This window comes from Microtus pennsylvanicus, chromosome 5 (assembly GCF_037038515.1).
Source record: "Microtus pennsylvanicus isolate mMicPen1 chromosome 5, mMicPen1.hap1, whole genome shotgun sequence".
Lineage (NCBI taxonomy): Eukaryota > Metazoa > Chordata > Mammalia > Rodentia > Cricetidae > Microtus > Microtus pennsylvanicus.
This window is the reverse complement of record NC_134583.1, coordinates 69,037,539-69,056,942: the sequence shown is the minus strand read 5'-3', so window position 1 is coordinate 69,056,942 and position 19,404 is coordinate 69,037,539. Positions and strand designations below refer to the sequence as shown.

General features: G+C 50.0%; 2 protein-coding genes across 3 annotated transcripts; one reads left to right on the top strand and one right to left on the bottom strand.

The window, feature by feature from the left end:
* The first annotated feature begins 1,592 nt into the window (after positions 1-1,592).
* Prss8 (serine protease 8) lies at positions 1,593-6,156 on the top strand. Its single transcript, XM_075972415.1, has 6 exons — positions 1,593-1,965; positions 2,205-2,222; positions 3,987-4,149; positions 4,526-4,797; positions 4,883-5,049; positions 5,180-6,156. The coding sequence occupies exons 1-6, from the start codon at positions 1,881-1,883 to the stop codon at positions 5,504-5,506; spliced, it is 1,032 nt and encodes a 343-aa protein (XP_075828530.1). The 5' UTR covers positions 1,593-1,880; the 3' UTR covers positions 5,507-6,156.
* Positions 6,106-19,261, bottom strand: Kat8 (lysine acetyltransferase 8). 2 transcript variants are annotated; one of them, XM_075972412.1, is made up of 11 exons: positions 19,030-19,261; positions 17,348-17,422; positions 17,097-17,272; positions 11,825-11,878; positions 11,582-11,746; positions 9,891-9,980; positions 7,307-7,447; positions 7,123-7,216; positions 6,868-7,018; positions 6,599-6,753; positions 6,106-6,287 (listed from the first exon to the last, which is right to left on the bottom strand). In XM_075972412.1, exons 1-11 carry the CDS (start codon positions 19,238-19,240, stop codon positions 6,223-6,225), a joined length of 1,377 nt encoding a protein of 458 aa, XP_075828527.1. In that variant the 5' UTR covers positions 19,241-19,261; the 3' UTR covers positions 6,106-6,222. The 2 variants fall into 2 exon arrangements, with proteins under 2 accessions (XP_075828527.1, XP_075828529.1); XM_075972414.1 differs by having other exon boundaries at positions 17,627-19,241.
* Positions 19,262-19,404: the final 143 nt, after the last annotated feature.

Here is a 19,404-nt window from a genome sequence, read left to right as displayed (position 1 = left end):
GACAGCAGATGTGGACCTAAGGGAAGAGTGGAAGTCTTAACCGGTGAACAGAGGGATCGCGTCTGGAGTTGGGGTCACATTCTGTTACAGGGAAGGGAGACGAGGTGGCACGGGGAGGCTGTGAACGGCTTTCCCTTCGTTTCTAAACACCCCTTAAACACACCCTGACTCCCAGAGTTCCCCTCCCTCCGAAGTCAACCTCTCCCATTTCACTCCCTCCAGGAATTCTCTGACCACCGGGTTGGGCTGGAGGCCAGACACCCAGGCCTCTAGGGAGAGAATAGAGGAAGTAAGGGTCTATTTCTCCTCAAACTTAAGCCCAAGCTGCATCCCTGGTGCCACAGCGACAGCGGTCACACAGGCTGCCTTTCCTTGCACCCTTCCTGTGCGCGTGTGCTTGTGTGTACACACACATGCCTGCACCCATACAAGCAGGTTCTGAGCCCAGTGCGCTCCACCTTTCTGGACAGTGTCTCACTGAACCTGGACCTTGCTGTTTCATCTCGACTGGCTGGTTAGCAAAGCCCCAGGATCTGCTGTCTCCACTTTCCCCCACCCAGTACTGGACCGGGCTCACAAACAGGAACCGTCACACCCAGGTGCTCAGGGTCCAAGCTCAGCTGGCACACCAAGTCCTTTACCCACTGAGCCATCTCCCCAGCCCCTTTCCCGGCACCGGCTCCCTATACTACAGGGGTTCTCCTGCTTCACCACACCCCAGCTTTATCTCTTTTTCTGGCGGGGGTGGCGGGGGAGGGTTTCTCTATGTAATCCTGGCTGTCCTGGAACTTGTTATGCAGACCAGGCTGACCTCAAATCACAGAGGTCCACCTGCCTTTGGCGGCGGGGGGGGGGGGGGTGGGGGGTGAGGGGGTGGGGGGGTGGTGACAGGACAGGACAACGATTGGGACTTAAAAGCAGGTGCCACCAGGCCTGGCCCAGGTTTGCCAGCTCTGTTGTTAGTCTCTTTCCAAGCCCCCTTAGGATTCGGGTCTTAGCATTCTTCCTCCAGGACCCCCCCCCAGCTGCTGTGCAATTAAGAGTCCCCACTTGTTTTATCTATCACAACTCCTACTTTGAAATTATTCAACAATCCCCTTTTGATTCAAGCCTGACATCCCTACTTCATCATAATCTCAAGGAGGTCATGGATGGTATAGTTTGCCACTTGTGCCTGGGGCCACGGTAGGAACTCAGCAAATACTTGTTGGATGATTGTCAACAGCCAGACACGCTCAACACCTGCCAGAAGGCTGCAGGCTGCACAGAGACAGCCTGCCAGGAATGGCCCTGGCCTGGGGCATCCCCCATGTCCCAGTCTTAGATACCTGGCCCGAGGAAGGAGGGACAGAGAGGGCAGTGGGGGTGGCCCTAAAATAATAAGGTCTGGGCCAGGTTGCTGCGTGAGGGGTGGGTGTGGGTGTTTGAGAGACCAGGAAGATCTCGGACCAAGGGTTCGCTGGCAGGTTGGCTGGCACTCAGGGTTTTCAGCCCAGCCTCCCCCCACTCCCCCCCCCCCCAGACTGCTTTCTAACTGGCCGGGATCAGTTTTCCTCCTCTCAGAACCACCCCCACTACCCAAGGATAGGAGGGCGTGGTTTAGGGAGGAGCCCACAGGTAGTTGCCTTCTGCCGAGGTACCTGGAGAGGTCTCTGTGGTGGCCAGGTCGTAAGGTGGAACAGGTCCACAGACTAAAGGCGTGTCTTCCATCCACCCGTGGCCATTTCCTGCTAAGAAGCCCACCGTTCACCCTTGCTTCACCTTCTCGTTGTGGGATTCGTCACTTCTGAGCCCACATCTAAATCCAGCCTTCGAAACCAGCCTTCAATTCCTTCATTTTTTAACCTAGAGTCTCCCCTGGGGGGCCCTCGTCCTGGGCCATGGCCCTAAGGGTAGGCCTGGGACCTGGGCAGCTGGAAGTCATGGGCATTCTGCTTCTTTTCGGATTGCTCCAGTCAAGAATGGGTAAGTCTGGGTCAGCAGGGAGGGAGGGCTGGAGCGAGGGCACTGGCGAGAGCAGGCAGAACCCTGTGGAGAGCTCAGATCTTATCCTGGATTCATGAATCTCTGTGCGCCTACCATTTGGCCATCTTCTCCTGTCAGCCCCTTAAGCAGGAGTTGCCCTCTGGGAGAGCGGTTGGTATTAAGGGGTCCAGGAATTCTCAAGCCTCTCTGTTTATTCTTCCCTCTTTCTTTCCCCTCAGGAGCTGGCGGGACCGAAGGTGAGGCTTCCTGGGGAACTGGGAGGAGGGCAGTGAGTGAGGGCACGCCAGTGTGGAGTCCCCCGGTGGGTTTTAGGAGCTCTTGTCACGCTGCTGAGCTTGCTCACCTAGCCACACTAAGTGTCCCAACTGCTCTGTGAGTATGGAATCATGGCTCTTGTTTTATGAGGAAACTGAGGTGAGGAGAAGCGGTGAGTTGTCTGACTCTCCGTGTGTGTACCTGGGCTGGTTCCGAGGGAAACTCCACAGACCAGCTAGCTCCTAGGCGGACTGGTTTTGAGTCCCAGCTTAACTATTTAGTAGCCTGGTCTCCTTAGCGTTCTAAGCTTCAGTTTCTTTGCCTTGAAAAACTGTCTGTCAGCTCCGTTCTTCTAGGGATGTAGCAAGGAGTCCCGGAGATTGGGTAGTGAAAGCCCCTTTGGTGCTAGACTTGCCACAGCGGCTGAGCAGCAGCTATTGTGATGATTATGAGGGAATGGAGGAAGAGTCTGGCCGGTTGCTTTCTCTGCTTGGGGAAAATGTGGAAGGCAGTTTTAACTCCTCTCCCCTGCTGGCTCAGTGGCGGCGGGTCCACAGTCCAATGGTTTCAGTGTTCAGCCACATCCATACCTCTGTGTGCTCTGCGTGGGGATAGGGTGGAAAGAGGGATGTCCCTAGGCGACGCCCAGGTCAGGTCGGTGCAGCTGGGACAGTCATAGGCATGAGAACAGTTGTCAGCCCAGACAGTGTTCAGGAGAGAGGGCCCTGGAAGCTGAGAGCAGCACGTGTGTGTGTGTGTGTGTGTGTGTGTGTGTGTGTGTGTGTATGCCTGTGTGTGTGTGTGTATGTCTGTGTCTGTGTGTGCTGGGGGGGCGCTGGGGGCGCACTTAGGGAGGCTCTCTGACCTAGCAGAGAAAGGGTGGGAAAGACAGAGTAAAGTGACTGGTATTAAAAAGGATCCAGAACCGGGCGGTGGTGGCGCACACCTTTAATCCCAGCACTTGGGAGGCAGAGGCAGGCGGATCTCTGTGAGTTCGAGACCAGCCTGGTCTACAAGAGCTAGTTCCAGGACAGGCTCCAAAGCCACAGAGAAACCCTGTCTCGAAAGACCAAAATAAATAAATAAAAAGGATCCAGAGGACCCAGAGGTGAGTAATGTATGGCTCAGTGTATGTGACAGGAAGTGTCCTGCGCAATAGTCAGAGGACAGCGCCATGTGCATCTGGAATCTATCTTTTTTTCTTTAATTCTTTAAAATTTTAGTATTTTGCCTGTGTGAATGCATGTGTGTCACATGAGTGTCCGGTGCCTTTGGAGGTCAGAAGGTATCAAATCCTCTGGAACTAGAATTTAGGAGAGTTGGGAGCTGCCATGTGGTTGCTGGAAGCCAAGCCTAGGCCTCTGCAAGAGTCACAAGTGCTCCTAACAGCTGAGCCATCTCTCCAGCCGCTGGAATGGATCTTAAGGGCAGTTGGAGCCATGAGAGAGCTCAGCAAGACTGTGGCTTGGCCAAATTTGTGGTTTATAAAGCTATTTGGATGTGTAAGGAGGCTTGAGAGGAAGGGGCTGCCACGACAGTTGACTAGGACATCACCAGGCAGTGACTTCTCACAGCTGCTGAGCCATAGGGTAGGGAAGGTAGCTGAATGTGAATTCGGTGGCGGGGGCAGAGGGGCAGGGAGGAGGGGTGGCGGGCGAGGGGGGCGGTGGGGTGGGCGGCAGGCTAAGGGCTGCTGTGGGAGTCCCAGAAAGACCCGACTTCACCCTCCCCTCTTCCCTGGACAGCCTCCTGTGGTGCCGTTGTCCAGCCACGCATCACAGGTGGTAGCAATGCGAAACCTGGCCAGTGGCCCTGGCAGGTCAGCATCACCTACTCCGGAGTCCACGTGTGTGGCGGGTCTCTCGTGTCGGATCAATGGGTGGTGTCAGCGGCTCACTGCTTCCCCAGGTACCAACTCGGTGGAGGGGTAGAGGGGGAGTCAAAAAGTGGGTGGGAAACAGTGTTTGGGTAACAAGCCTGAAATCTCAACACTCGGGAGATGGAACCAGGATCAGAAGTTCAAGGTCAGACAGCTACCGCGTGGTAAATTCAAGGCCAGCTTGACCATGTTTACATTAGACCCTACTTAAAAAAAACAAAAGCATGCCATGGGTCAGTCTAGATCATATGTCAGACTAGTTCCTTGTGTGGGTTTCAAGAGTCTTGGCTGCCTTAAATCCCAGCACTCAGGAGGCAGAGACAGGTGGATCTCTGGGAGTTCCAGGTCAGCCAGGAGCAGGGGTCAGGATAGAAGGTCTCTCAGGTCCTGCCTCTCTACCTGCAGAGAACACAACAAGAAGGAGTATGAGGTAAAGCTGGGGGCCCACCAGCTGGACGCCTACAGCAACGACACTGTGGTCCGCACGGTGGCGCAGATCATCTCCCACCCAAGCTACCGCGAAGAGGGCTCTGAGGGCGACATTGCACTCATCCGCCTCGGCAGCCCTGTCAGCTTCTCCCGCTACGTCAAACCCATCTGCCTCCCTGCAGCCAATGCCTCCTTTCCCAATGGCCTCCTTTGTACTGTCACAGGATGGGGTCATGTGGCCCCTTCAGGTGAGGTGGGGCACTGGGTGCCAAGAGACAGGGAAGGCAAGCCCGTAGAGGCTGGCGACCCTGAATAGCCATTCTGTCCCCACAGTGAGCCTACAGACTCCCAGGCCACTGCAGCAGCTTGAGGTCCCACTGATCAGCCGTGAGACCTGCAGCTGTCTCTACAACATCAATGCCGTGCCTGAAGAGCCCCACACTATCCAGCAGGACATGCTGTGTGCCGGCTACGTGAAGGGAGGCAAGGATGCTTGCCAGGTAAGGGCAAGGGCTCAGGGAACAGAGAGGTCAAGGAGACCCTGAGAGATGGAGGGCTGAGGAGAGGGAGCTGGCATGGAAGACGGCTGACCAGAGATACGTCCTGACAGAACTCTTCTTTTTCCCTTAGGGTGACTCTGGGGGCCCACTCTCTTGTCCCGTAGAAGGCCTCTGGTATTTGGCAGGCATTGTGAGCTGGGGTGATGCCTGTGGAGCCCCTAACAGGCCTGGAGTATATACTCTGACTTCTACCTATGCCTCCTGGATCCACCGCAACGTGGCACAACTCCAGCCTCGCATAGTTCCCCAAACTCAGGAGTCCCAGCCAGATGGCCACCTCTGCAACCATCACGCTGCCTTCAACTCAGCTCCAGCCCAGGGACTAAAGCCCATGCTGTTCCTGCCACTGGGCCTGGCCCTGGCCTCTTCCTTCTTCCGCCTTTGGTTTGAACATTAAGCTACTTACCCCTCAAAACTGACCAACAGCATCCCTAAGGACATGTGCCTGTTCAGGAGGGCAGTGCACCAACTTGACCTTTGAGCCCATTCTTTTGTCTGCTCTTCGGGGTTATAATCTAGGGCCAAGAGGTTTACGGCCTGTGGAACGGGCCAGAAATTCTAGCTACCTTTCTCTATTATCTGCAGCTTATTGGTTAGGCTCCTATGGAGCTCCCAGAAGCCTCAATAGGAAACCGAGCCCTGACTTCAGCCTGTGTCTAGAACACAGGCCAGTGCCTAGTTGACTGCTGCAGAAGGCTGGCTTCAGGGCCCTACTCATCCTGCCTGATGAGCCCATTACTTCGTCCTCTTCCTGTCTCCTGGGCTTTGTGTGTCTTTCAGACAGGGAAGACCTCAGCCTTACTCCACTGGCTGCCAAGCCTGCTTTGAGCCCAACTCCTGGACTCCGGAGGACTGAGCCCCCACCGGAGCTGGCTGGGGCTTGGATCATGGTGAGGGGATAAGCAGAGCAAGGAGTAAATGTTTTGAACACAACTGGCTGTATGTGAGATGAAATGAAGAACAGTACCCTGTAGCATCTCCTTTGTACCTCCAAAGTCCAGCACACCAGCAGAGTTTACTTTATTAAAAAAAAAAAATGACACAAAACAGGTCCATACACATATTTACAGGTTCACGACAGGAAACGCAGATCCAAAGCAGGGAGCAGCCCACTCACTTCTTGGAAAGCTTGACTTGTTTGTGCTTGGGGGGTGCCCACTTGAGGCAGACAGAGTCCACTGTGGGAGAAAAGAGCACAAGAGGTCGTGGGTCAAGTCTGTTCACACCTGGCTGCTCTTTCTGGGCCCAGGCCAGGTTTCCTCTTCTCAGAGTAAGAACAAAAGGGTGACCTCAGTCCTGAGGAGGGGAGGGAATCTCAGGAATGAGTAACCTGCTCTAGGTGGCAGTCCTAGAAACTGGCCAAACTGGTTTGGGATCTTGTAACAGGAAAAAAAAAAAGGCTGCCTTGACTCTTATCCCACCCTGCCAAACACACCTGTACACACACACACACACACACACACACTGCACACAGCAGCACCCCACACACCTGTGATCGGTGGTTTCTTATACTGGGCACTTTTGAGGTGTTCTTCTACCAGCTTAGGGGTGACACAGATCACATGCTGGCCCTTCCAGTACTTGACCATATTGAGGGACTGCAGGGTGCTGATGATGTCGTTCTGGGTGATGCTGGTCATTTGGCTGTATGTAGAGAAGGAACACAGTTCATGGAGACAGATCCATGACCAATTTTAGGAGAGCCCATTCCTGTAGGATTCCAAGATGATCTTTCACAAGGTCCTTGATGGACAGTACCTAAGATCTTTGATAGACAATGTGCCCCGGAAGTCTCGTAGGATCTCCAGCAAGACCCATGACCAGTAGCTTCGGTAGCTGAGTTTGCCCAGGTCACTCAGTGGCTTCTCTGGAGAGCCTACAGTACTCTCCAGCTTGGAGAGCTCATAACCTGGCAGTGACAGAAAGAAAACCTTAAAGACCCAGCTTCTCCCCACCACCACCTCATCATTCCCACGTATAGCACCCACTTCCTGGATGGCAGCGGCTACTCACTGAACGCAATGAGAAACTTTCCATAGCCACGTCGCTGGTAGGGGGGCAGTGTCAGGATGCAAGCCACATTGTTTCCATCTGGGGATTCCTTCTCCTGTGGAGTATGGGGTACTCAGGTCCTTTGGGGGGTCCAGCCTTCATTCTAGTTTATAACACCCTCTTCCCAGTCTCCCCAATCTAGTACCTTAGAAAAGTAGCCGACAATGTGGGCCCCTTGCCTATCTACTTCTGTCAGAATGTAAAAGACAAAGGGCTCCACATCAAAATACAAGGTCTTGTGGTCCAGGAAAAGCTTGGCCAGCAGACACAGGTTCTGACAATATATCTAGGGATAAGAGATAGAGACATGCTAAGCAAACAGTACAACACCTCCGCTCGGTCTGGGGACCAGAAGCCTCTGCAGTTCTCTAAAGAGCCAGGCTGCTCAGAGGAGTCAGGCAGGTAGCGGGAGTGAGCGCCTCCACTGAACAGAATTCAGAGCAGAAAGGAGTCTTCCTGTCAGTAAGGCGGACAGGAAGGAGGCCCAAAGTGAAGTCCGTTCACACTAACGGTAACAGGAGAGCTGGGCTGTTCACAGCTTCCTTTATTAGTTGTTTGTGTTTGGAACAGGGTCTCACTATGTAGTCCTGGCTGGCTTGGAATTTATTTTGCAGACATGATGGTCTCAAACATAAAGAGATCTGCCTGCTTCTGCCTCCTGAGTTCTGGAACTAAAGGCGTGTACCATCATGCCCAACTATCTGACACTTTTTAAAATATTAAATTACACATGTAAAGAAGGTCAGAGAGCAACTTCCAGGCACTGTTTTCTTTCCACTGTGGGTTCCAGGATAAGTTCAGGCTGTCAGGCTTGCACGGCCAGCACTTTGAGGGCCAAATAAAAGGTAGGGTTTTACATGTGCAGTCAGCTTCAATCTTTACAGACATTAGCTTTCAGCACAGGAAACTGAGGCCCAGAAAGAAGAGTGCCTTAGGTTCTGCGGCTGGTGGATGCGGGGCAGAAACTCTATCCCACTCACGTCCTGCAGCAGTCAATACAAAGCTGCTAAGCAGAAGCTGGTAACTGCCAACTCAAGAGGCCTGCAGCCAGCCCCGAACCCTGAGTTGTCTGCCCGCCTGGACAGCTGCTGGGCCCCGTCTAACTGATGCAAACAGAGACCTGCCTAGGCCAGCATTAGGACAGACAACAGTGCCTTGCAGCTGCCTTCTTAGTATAGATTTAAAGTGTTTCTGGTTTTGTTTTCTTTTTTTCACACTGGCCTTGAACTCTCAGCGATCTGCCTGCCTTTGCTTTCAGGAGTGCCAGGATTGAAGGCGTGTGCCATCACACCCAGCCCTTTCACGTCTGAGACAGGGTTCAGACAGCTACAGCCCAGGGTGCCCAGCCTCCTGGGTGCTAAGATTATAGGTGCGCGTCACCATACACCGGGTGTCTGTTTTCACACTGCTTCTGCACTCCGACCTAGTCTAAGGCTGTGTGAGCCCAGCACAGCTAGTCTGAGGTGACTCAGGAGTCAGAGCAGGCACAAGGTGGAGCTGGCAAACACCACCCCCAACCCCACTCCATTGCCACTGGAGGTCACTGCTGTTATTCCACCAGTTCAAGCTAAAGGAAGTCAGAGTAGCTGGCAGGGAGCAGGCTCGGTATTGCCCCAGCAGGTCTCCAATAACAACGAAGGCCATGTTTACTAACAGCCTACTAGATGCCAGGCACGTGCTACATAGCTGACGTTTGACATTTGTGGTCTCATCTGTTCCACCAAACAGATGAGGTAAATAATTATGACTCTTATCTTATGGATGCGGAAACAGGAACAAAACAAAATTAGTCACTTGTCTGAGGCTAGCCAGGAAGTGACATGGTGATCTAAGAAGCCTGCCCTCTTCATCTTGTACTACAAAGCCCTTCAGGGGAGACCAGAACACTGCTAGAGACCTGTCAGACCCAGTAGACAGTGAAGACAGAGACAGAACACCAAAGTCTGTCCGCTCCCTTTGGAGTCACTCACTCCTCTGAGAAGCAGGAGCTCAGCCTGTGAAATCTCTGACAACAATGCTTCCCCTTCCAGGAAGAAAGGAAGCTGGTTAAGAGCAGCCTCAGGCAAGACAGTTCTCCAGAACTACCCAGACCAGAACCACCCAGTCTGAAAAGGAGTCCCCAGAAACAGAGGGGAGACCTGGCCTGAGGTGGTATTATCACATGGCCGTGTTCACTATGCACTAACACAGGCCAAGCATCAAGTGACATGAGACCTCACTTGGTCAAGAGTAGATATAGATACCCACTGAAGGCTGACCTCTGCCTGGTAGAGGGGATAGGTAAGAATTACCCAGGAAGCCGGGCTGTGGTGGCCTTCGCTTTTAATCCCAGCACTCAGGAAGCAGAGGCAGGCGGATCTCTGTGAGTTTGAGGCCAGCCTGGTCTACAAAGCGAGTTCCAGGAAAACCTGTCTAGAAAAAACAAAACCAAACCCAATAAACAAACAAACAAACAGAACGCTCAGCCTGTGCTAATCCAGGGGGACCAAGAGAACAAGACTGGTACCAATTATTTGGCTGGGCAGTGGTGGCGCACACCTTTAATCCCAGCACTTGGTATGCAGAGGCAGGAGGATCTCTGTGAGTTCCAGGACAGCCTGGTCTACAAGACCTAGTTCCAATACAGGCTCCAAAGCTACAGAGAAACCCTGTCTCGAAAAGCAAAAACAAAAACAAAAAATTACCCAGGAGATAGCCAGTTTCCCACAAGCCCTGGGCTACCAGCTCACCTTGTGGTCTTTGCCATCCACTTCATACACAGAGATGTTGCTTTTGCGGTAGATCTCCTTCCCTGGGGGCTGCCGCCACTGACACTGGCCCTGGAGAGCCGGGTGAGAAAACAAGCTTCAGATCTTTCTCCATGCTTTCTATCCAGTAACCCTCATTTCCTCGTCAGAACAGGATCTAACTAAGGAATTTAGGAATAACTAAGGCACAAAGAGGCTAATAACTGCAAAGTATCACAATCGACTGATCTTGGGTCTGGACACGACACCTCTTTTCCTAAACCTTCTATATCCGCCTCAGGTGCTGCTTAGGGAGACGTCCTACTGTGCTGGTGAAAAGCGCCCCCTTCCTGCCAGCTGTAGTACTGCATTTCTTTCTACCGGCTGACATTGCTCAGCTGGATTTGTGCTTCTTTTGCCTTGAGGAGCCCAACACCAGGTTTTAGTAAGGGCAAGGAACTTGAATAGTTTGATCCCCATTCTGTAGAAGAGGAAACTGAGGTCTGAAGAGTGGCAATGAGCTAGCCAAAGTTACCCTCCCAGTAGTAGAAAAGCTGTCTTTTCTTTGTTTCTTCTTTCCTGTCTTTCTTTAAACAAACTTTTTTTTAATATTTGTTTATTTATTATGTATACAATATTCTGTCTGTGTGTATGCCTGCAAGCCAGAAGAGGGCACCAGACCTCATTACAGATGGTTGTGAGCCACCATGTGGTTGCTGGGAATTGAACTCAGGACCTCTAGAAGAGCAGTCAGTGCTCTTAACCTCTGAGCCATCTTTCCAGCCCCTCTTTAAACAAACTTTAAAAAATTATTTTTATCTTTTAGCTGGGCATGGTGTTACAACATCTTTAGTCCCAGCACTCCGAAGGTGGAGGCAGAGGCAGGTAGATGTCTGTGAGTTTAAAGGTCAGCCTACAACAACAAACAAAATACATATATTTATGATGTGTATGCATGTATTCATGTTTGTGGGTATGTGTAATTGAATGCAAGTTCCTGCAGAGACAAGAAGAGGGCTGTAGATTTGGAACTGGAGTTACAGGCACCTGACATGGGTGCTGTGACGTAGGAGATTCTTCTATGTGTTGCTTTCATTGGTTGAATAAAGAAATCGCCTTGGCCTTTTGATAGGGGAGCACTTAGGTGGGCAGAGTAGACAGAACAAAATGCTGGGAAGAAGGGCAGTGTGACAGACGCCATGAATCTCTGGCATGAGACAGACGTAGGTTAGAATCTTGCTAGTAAGCCACAGTCATGTGGTGACACACAGATTTAATAAAAATGGGTTAATCGAGATGTGAGAGTTAGCCAATAAGAGGCTAGAGCTAATGGGCCAGGCAGTAATTTAATTAATACAATTTCTGTGTAGTTATTTCGGGGGTTACGCTAGCCGGGTGGCAGGACGCAGCCACTCCCTCATCATACTACAGTGCTGGAAACCTGGGTTGTCTGCAAGAGAATACAATGTTTTCAACTCCTGAGGTATCTCTCCAAAGTCCTGCTTTTCCTTCCTTTGAGCAGTCCAAGCCAGGCTAGAACTCACTATGTAGCTGGGGATGGCCCTGAACTTCGGATCTCCATAGAGACCTAGTTAATATCGTCACACCCAGAGGAATCCAGGTCTCTAGTCTCCCGGGCAGTTTTTCCCCAACTTCTCTGGACTCATGCCCGGGCGTGGCAGGCCCAGCCTCACCAGGTGGAAGCGGTAGCTCTTCTCGTACTTCATGTACTTGAGGCAGTACTCGCAGAGCCAAAGCTTGGGCTGCTTCCCATAGTCTTCTGGGAAGGGTGAGAAGTACCAGGCATCGATCTCATAGTTCCCAATGTGGATCTTGTCTACATACTTCACTTTGGTGATCTGCAGACAGGGGGAGCTCAGCAGGAACGAGGAGGGCAGGAGTACCCCAGCTGCTCCCCAAACCCTGCACATTCTTACCGCCTCATGTTCCTTTTCCAAGGCTGCTGTGGTGGGGTCCATCTCTGCATAGGTCTGGGCAAGAAGTGCACAGAGATGAACAGACATGGTTAGACTGTCCCCCCACCCTAGAACGCAGTGCTCCTCTACTGTCGTCTATAATAACTGCAGTAACAATAATCATGTCAACACCTCATTTGGTCTACTTGGTTAGGAGGCTGCCTCTTCTTAGCACCTATCTGCTTACTGACCCACACGTCCAGATGCCTCAATCTAGACCTTGAGCTACATGTAAGCAGGGCCTGGGGTGAGGCCTGGTTTGTGCTTAGGTTAAGAGCTTTGGTGACAGTAGTGGCACTCGCCTTTAAACCCAGCACCTAGGAACCTAAGGGGGGGGAGCTAGGTCAACAAGTATGAAGCGAGCCTGGACTATGTTGAACCCCCTGTGAAAACAAACAACAAAAACTAGATTGATGTAGGGTGTAGTGATACACCTTTTTAAATCCCAGCACTCAAAAGGCAGAGACAGGCAGATTGCTGAGTTTGAGGTCAGCCTGGTCTATACCGAGTTCCAGGACAGTCAGGGATACACAGAGAAACCTTGTCTCGAAAAATAAACAAACAAAAAGCTTCAACTGTACACTGGGTCATTCATGTCCAGAGCAAGACCCACTGCTGGCTGGGGTCTCCCTCCTGAACAGCAGACCTCAGCAGTTTCTAAGAATACTATGTGAGGTTGCCCTGTCAGACAGTAGGTGTCTAGAAAGGACTTATAGGACTCTTTCTTCTGGGCCCTCTCTTTCACTGTCACTGGCCAACTGAGCGGATGCCAACTCTCATGTCCATGGCACCTCTGGAATCAGTTCCAGTGGAACTTCTCTCTGACCCACTCAAAACACTTGCTGCTACTTTAGGTCTGGACCACTACCTGTGGTTCCTTGCTACATCTCTGCCTCTCAAACCCACAGCTTTCCAAACCTTTCTTCCAGTCTTCAACCTTTACAGTTACTTCCACTTGAGCATGCCCGTCCCTCTCTTCATGCTCTAGATGCTCACCTCACCATGGCACAGAGCACAGGTCAGGTGAGTCTATGACAGGGCTCCAGGAACTATCATGTATAATTATTTTTGCTTTTTCCTGTCATTCCCAACATCCTTCCCAAGCATCTTCCAGGAATTCTTATATTTCTTATATTCACTTCTTTGTGTTGGGTTGTTAATTATGTTGTTTTTGAGATAGGGTCTCATTCTGCACAGCACATGGTCTGGAATTTGCCTTATAACCTAGACTAGCCTTGAACTCCAAGCTTACAGGAAATTCTTATCCCAGCCGATCAATCCTTCACACCTCAGGACCCCAGTGCTGTGACTACAGGTAAGCACCACCACACCTGGCCATGACAGAGAACTCTTTTAGCAATTTTAGATAGTAAACAGACAGACCAGGATAGGTCCCTTGCCTGTGGGTACCTGCAGCTGCCAAGCATTCTATAGATACTATAGATATTATTTCATTTAGCTTTTATACTGAGTCTTTGAAACTAGAGTGCTTGTCATTCTCACCATACAAAAGAGGAAACTAAGGTACAAAGAAGCAAAGTCACTTGCCTAAGGTCACAGAACTGGTAGCTCGGCAGCCTTGGTCTGCCCGATTCCAACAAAGACAGGAAAAATAAAAGGAACAAAGATTTTCTCCTCAAATGCCTCTTTAAACTTCATGTCTCAATTTTCACAAAGCACAATCTTTTTCTGCAAATACATTAAAGAATTACAAAACCACTATTTTTCTTAAACGTTGCAGTTTATTTAAAATTAAACAATAATTAGAACAGGGCGCGGTGGTACACACCTGTGTCTCAGCACTTTAGAGGTGGGGGCGTGGGGATCAGTTCAAGGTCATCCTTGGCTATATATCAAGTTTGAGATCATGCCCCAAAAAGCCCCAACCAATCAACAGACCAAAGTCCCCAATCAGGGTTGATTCTAAAGAACCTGGTGACAGTTTTATCACTCATCCTTAACGACTCAGCCCCATTATCTACCTGCTAACTGAGCCACTATTCTACTCAGAAGATCATCTTCTAAACCTGTGAGGTCCACTATTCTACTCAGAAGATCATCTTCTAAACCTGTGAGGTCCACTATTCTACTCAGAAGATCATCTTCTAAACCTGTGAGGTCCACTATTCTACTCAGAAGATCATCTTCTAAACCTGTGAGGTCCACTATTCTACTCAGAAGATCATCTTCTAAACCTGTGAGGTCCACTATTCTACTCAGAAGATCATCTTCTAAACCTGTGAGGTCCATTATTCTACTCAGAAGATCATCTTCTAAACCTGTGAGGTCCACTATTCTACTCAGATGATCATCTTCTAAACCTGTGAGGTACGAGAAAACAACCACGAATCACAACTGCTATTTAAACACAAAGTCATGACAATTAAAAAAAAAAAAGTTCTAGGGCGCTAGAGAGATGGCTCAGAGGTTAAGAGCACTGGCTGCTCTCCCAGAGGTCCTGAGTTCAATTCCCAGCAACCACATGGTGGCTCACAACCATCTGTAAATGAGATCTGGTACCCTCTTCTGGCCTGCAGGCACGCTTGAAGGCAGAACACTGTATATGTAATGAAAAAACAAATAAATTAAAAAAATTTTTTTTACAGAGTTGTCACACAGAGAAACCCTGTATCAACCTCCTCCTGCCCCGCCAAATTCTAGTCAAACTGGACACGTACAAACCAGTACTGCAGAGCACAGGTGACTGGAAGGTTGCTACTGTCCCGGCTAGCAGCAGCCCATAGACCTGGAAAGCCTTTCTAACCTCAGAGCACTGAAAGCAGAGCTGGCACTGCACCCAACTGAAATGTCTGTGTAGATATACATGCATGGATTACAAGTGAAACAGAGTTACCTCAAAATAATACTTACCTCTAAGAACGTGGAAAACACTGATATTGTTTATATTATCCTATTTTTTCTTCTGCTAAAAAAAATTTAAAGTGATGGAGAAATGGCTGAGAAGTTAGGAGTATTTGCTGCTCTTGCGAAGATCTGGGTTCGGTTCCCAGCACACACATGGTGGCTCACAGCCACTTGTAACTGCAACTCTAGGGAATCAATGCCCTCTTCTGAACTCTGTGGGCACTGGGCATACATGTGCCACACATGCAGGCAACATTCACACACATAAATCTAAAAAACTTTTACAGAAGTGAATGTTTTCCACACCGCACCAAAAGTCCACAGTGAGGAAAGCGTGGCTGCACTGTGCTCACCAAGAACGGGAAAGGCAGAACTGACCCGGCTCACGGCTGCTGCTCGGCCTTGGCTCTGACATTAATGCAGGACTGAATCAGTCTGTCTCTTCTCTAAACATACTTTGCTTAACAATTTGGGTTTCTCCCCAATACTGTGAGCTTCCTTACGCCTCTAAAGCCTCTAAAACTTGGCTCCCTGCAATCCACCACGTATCTGACCTCTGTGCCACTTTTAAAGGCACAGATTGTTTTCCTAAACTTTACACCCCGCCTGCCTTCGGGGCTTTCTTTTAAACTCCAATACAACTGTCAAACTTAAAAACAGAAAGGAAGAGGAACAGAAAAAGAAAAGGAGCTTCAGAATGGGAGGAACACAATCCCCCAGAACAGTCAAGGCCAGCCTGGGCTACTCGGACACAAGACCAAGATAGCCACGCGTGATTACTCACCTGCAAGCCTAGCACTAGGGAGGCAGGCACAGGAGAATCAGGTCAAGAGCAGCCTTGGCTATGTAGGAAGTCAGGCCAGCCTGGCTACAAAGAGGGCCACTGAGATGGCTCAGCGAGTGCTGGTGTGTGCAGTGTGAGCCTACAGACCCAGGCTTGAGCCCCAGAATCTACTTCAAGGTAGGAGAGGACTGAATTCCCAAAGTTGCTCTCCAGCCTCTACATTCTCAAATCACAGCACACATACCCCAATCCACACCCCCAATAGGAAAAAAAAGCACATATTTAATTTTATATTTATATGTAAATCTATCTATATATAGGTACATATGTACAGTCTTTTTAAAAGAAGAATCTTGGTTTCGGATACATTTGTCGAATGTATCAAAACCATGGTTGGGGCTGGCTGTACTTCCTAATGAAATTTCTTCCCCCCCCCCTTTTTTTTTTTGATTTTTTTGAGACAGGGTTTCTCTGTGTAGCTTTGGAGCCTGTCCTGGAACTTGCTCTCTCTGTAGAGCAGGCTGGCCTTGAACTCACAATGATTCACCCGCCTCTGCCTCCCCCCCACACTGCCTGGCTTTTTTTTAAGATTTATTTTTTATGTATATATATTAGAGTTTTGCCTGAATGTATATCTGAAGATGCCATATTCTCTGGAACTGGAGTTATAGACAGTTGTGAACTGCCATGTGGGTACTGGGAATTGAACCAGGTACTTTGGAAGAATAGCCAGTACTTTTTTGGTTTTTCGAGACAGGGTTTCTCTGCGGCTTGGGAGCCTGTCCTGGAACTAGCTCTGTAGACCAGGTTGGCCTTGAACTCACAGAGATCCACCATTTGACAAACCATTTGACAAAAGAAAGTATTGGAGAAAGAAATCTACTTCAGGAGCTATAGAGAAAGTGAGTGCTGGGATTAAAGGCGTGCACCACCACTGCTCAGCACAGCCAGTGCTCTTAACCGCTGAACCATTTTTGCAGTCCTCTAGTGAGAGTTCTAAACCTACCTGTGCTCCCTCTGTAAGCAAAGAACGACGATCAACAAAAGGCCCGTCTGCAATGCCAGTGACGGGAGGGAATGAAGTCTGTCTAACCTAGTACTGCAGCTCACAGACCTCTAACTAATGGGTGACAGGAGGGAATGAAGTCTGTCTAACCTAGTACTGCGGCTCACAGACCACTAACTAATGGGTTGCCTAACTCCTGCCTACCTTTTAACCAGCTGTCTAATTATGACACGTGAACTTCTCTGAGCCTACTTCCTCATGTACAAAAAGAACAAATTTTCCCTGTGGTGATGGACTACTGGGGAGGATCTGATGAGTTTTTACAGCACTCAGCATGGTGCTGGAAAACCAAGTTACCGACGTCATTTTGTTTTGTTTTCCTTTCCTCTGGACTTCAAGTTCCAGAGTCCCAGTCCTGTACTATTTCCTCCTGTGAGACGGCAAGTCTCTTCTCTCTATACGCTGAGGTGTTTTACAAATGAAGAATAAATGATAAAATCCCTGGCACATTACAAGACCTCAAGTGGGAAGAGCTATGGTTTTGTTACAGGGCCCTAGAGGAGGGAAAGGGCCAGGACCTTCTGCACGTGGTTGATCTCATCGTGCTTTCGTTTTTGGTTTCGCGTGATCTTGCGCTCAGGCTGCTCCGCCAGCTCGCTCAGGTATTTCTCAGAGTTCTTTTGCACGGCATCCTTCACTGTCTTGGTCAGTGCTAGTCGGTTCTTGTCCACCCATTCGTCCAGTCGCCTGTTAACTGTTAAGATGGACCATGAGGGACTGACCTGCTACCTTTTCCTTCCACCCAGGCCCAGTGGCCCCAAACACTCACAGCCCACATAGTGTACATAGAATTCTTCTCGGCCCTCCTGGTCATTCACTCTAGACTGGATCACTTCTGCTGAATCTGGAAAGAAAAAATGGGATCTGATGCACTGAGGGATAATGTCCAGATTCATCCGTCCACGTCTGCTAGAGCACTTACTCACACTAACTATAAGGTGGGCTGGGTCAGGACTTTAGTTTCTGGGGAGGAGGGTAAGGCAAACCGAGAAAACCTGGTATTTAAGTGTGTTTGACTCCAAGGTCGGTGCTCATTGTAGTCACTCACTTATTGGGGGACATGGGAGCTGGCTTCCTTCACATTTCCCAAATGAAGGTATGACCACATTATATTGACTTTCTGAACCTCAGTTTCTTTCTCTGGAAAGTAAGAATAGTGCTTACTTAGAAGGGTAAAAGAATGGCTTAAAACGTTTAGTATAGTGGCGGATACCTAGCAGATCTGTCTAGAAACTAGCGTTAGTCTGGTCTTCTATGGTGCTATTGCTGGACACAGAAGGCAGATACAATAATGAGTCACACGTGCACCTGCTCTCTAGCAGGTTCCCATTTAACAGAGGAAAGCAGACAAGTCTAACATGTTACATATATTATGGCTGAGGCATGAAAAAAAACATGTTACAGAACATACAAGCAATTAAATTTGCCTGAGGGGTCCAGAATGGGATCACCATGGGAGATAAAGAGATGAGTTAAGTGCAAACACGAGAAAGGTTAACACATTCCGAGAAGAAAGCACCAGTGACCCAAGGTTTATAAAGGTAGTCTTCGGAGAGCCAATGGCCTTTACTAAGAGTGCCTAGAAACCAGGGAGATCAGCTGGCCACTTGGGAGGCAGAGACAAGTGGATATCTGTGAGTTCGAGGCCAGCCTGGTCTACAAAGCAAGTTCCAGGATAGCCAAGGCTACACAGAGAAACCCTGTCTCAAGAAACTGCAGAATTCTCAGACATGCAAGTGTTACTTTAAGAAGTTTTGTTTTGTTTTTGAAATAGGGTCCTGGATCTCCTGGAACTCACTATGCAAGCCAGGCTGCCCTCGAACTCACAGATACGCCTTCCCAGCGCTGGGATTAAAGGTGTGCCTACCATGCCCCACTTTATTCTAGATTTAAAACTACATTTATTTATCTGATTAGGGGGAGTGGAGGAGAGCCTCAACCTGAAGGTCAGAGGACAACCAGTGAGATCACTGTCTCCTTCCACTATATGGGTCCCGGGAATAGAACTCAGATGGGTCACAATTGGTGGCGAACACCTTTACCTGCTGAACCATCTTAGCTTGGGGTTTATTTTGAAGAGGGAAGAAAAAGAAATCTAAGTAAAAGGGAAACGTGTTTTTATGAACTGGGCATCCTCTTTGCTGGCGACCTAGAGGACGAGAGAAATGTAAAGACAGACAAAAACAAAACAAACAAACAAACAAGCCAGTGAAGGAACAGAGCAAGAAAAAAGAAGTTCGAAATCAGGCAAGAGTGCTCGCAGGCTTACAATGTGCTCACCTCGCTGGTGGCTTTACGTGAGAAAGCATGATTACAGCCTCCCGAAGCCTTACCTGAGTAACCACCCTCACCCCGGGACGCCCAGCCCCCAAACCCCGCCCTACGGCGCACCCATCCGTAAGACCCGCCCATTCCCAGACCCCGCCTCTAGGCCTTGGACCCCGCCCTCACGCCAGGTGCTATCGGGCCGCCGGCACAGGTACGTTTCTCCGATTTCCACGGTGACTTCTGGCTCGCCACGCGCCGGGGTCGGCGGAGAGACGCGGCCCGGGGACCGCGCAGGCCCCTCGACTGCTGCATTTTCCCCGGGCCCGGACTCGCCCTCCCCCACAATTCCCGAAGTCGTTGCAGCAACCGCAGCTGTTGCTCCCTGTGCCGCCATTGCGGTACCGGAAGTGATGCTGAGACTGGCGAGACGGGAGCTTTTTAGTTCCGGGTCAGCGGGGCGGGGGGGGCGGAGTCTCAGCGTTGTAGACTGTAATGTGGCTTTTGTTTCGTCGTGGGTACCCCGTGAAGCTATCTGTAGTTACAGTCTAGAGACCGTCC

Bases quoted from the DNA above. Each gene is read 5' to 3' on its own strand.
- Prss8 (XM_075972415.1), top strand. From the start codon at position 1,881: ATGGCCCTAAGGGTAGGCCTGGGACCTGGGCAGCTGGAAGTCATGGGC. The intron at 4,150-4,525 runs GTACCAACTCGG...CTCTACCTGCAG, and splicing joins GCGGCTCACTGCTTCCCCAG to AGAACACAACAAGAAGGAGT. The intron at 4,798-4,882 runs GTGAGGTGGGGC...CTGTCCCCACAG, and splicing joins GGGTCATGTGGCCCCTTCAG to TGAGCCTACAGACTCCCAGG.
- Kat8 (XM_075972412.1), bottom strand. From the start codon at position 19,240: ATGGCGGCACAGGGAGCAACAGCTGCGGTTGCTGCAACGACTTCGGGA. The intron at 17,273-17,347 runs GTGAGTGTTTGG...CCATCTTAACAG, and splicing joins CTATGTACACTATGTGGGCT to TTAACAGGCGACTGGACGAA. The intron at 11,747-11,824 runs GTAAGAATGTGC...CCCTGTCTGCAG, and splicing joins TGGAAAAGGAACATGAGGCG to ATCACCAAAGTGAAGTATGT.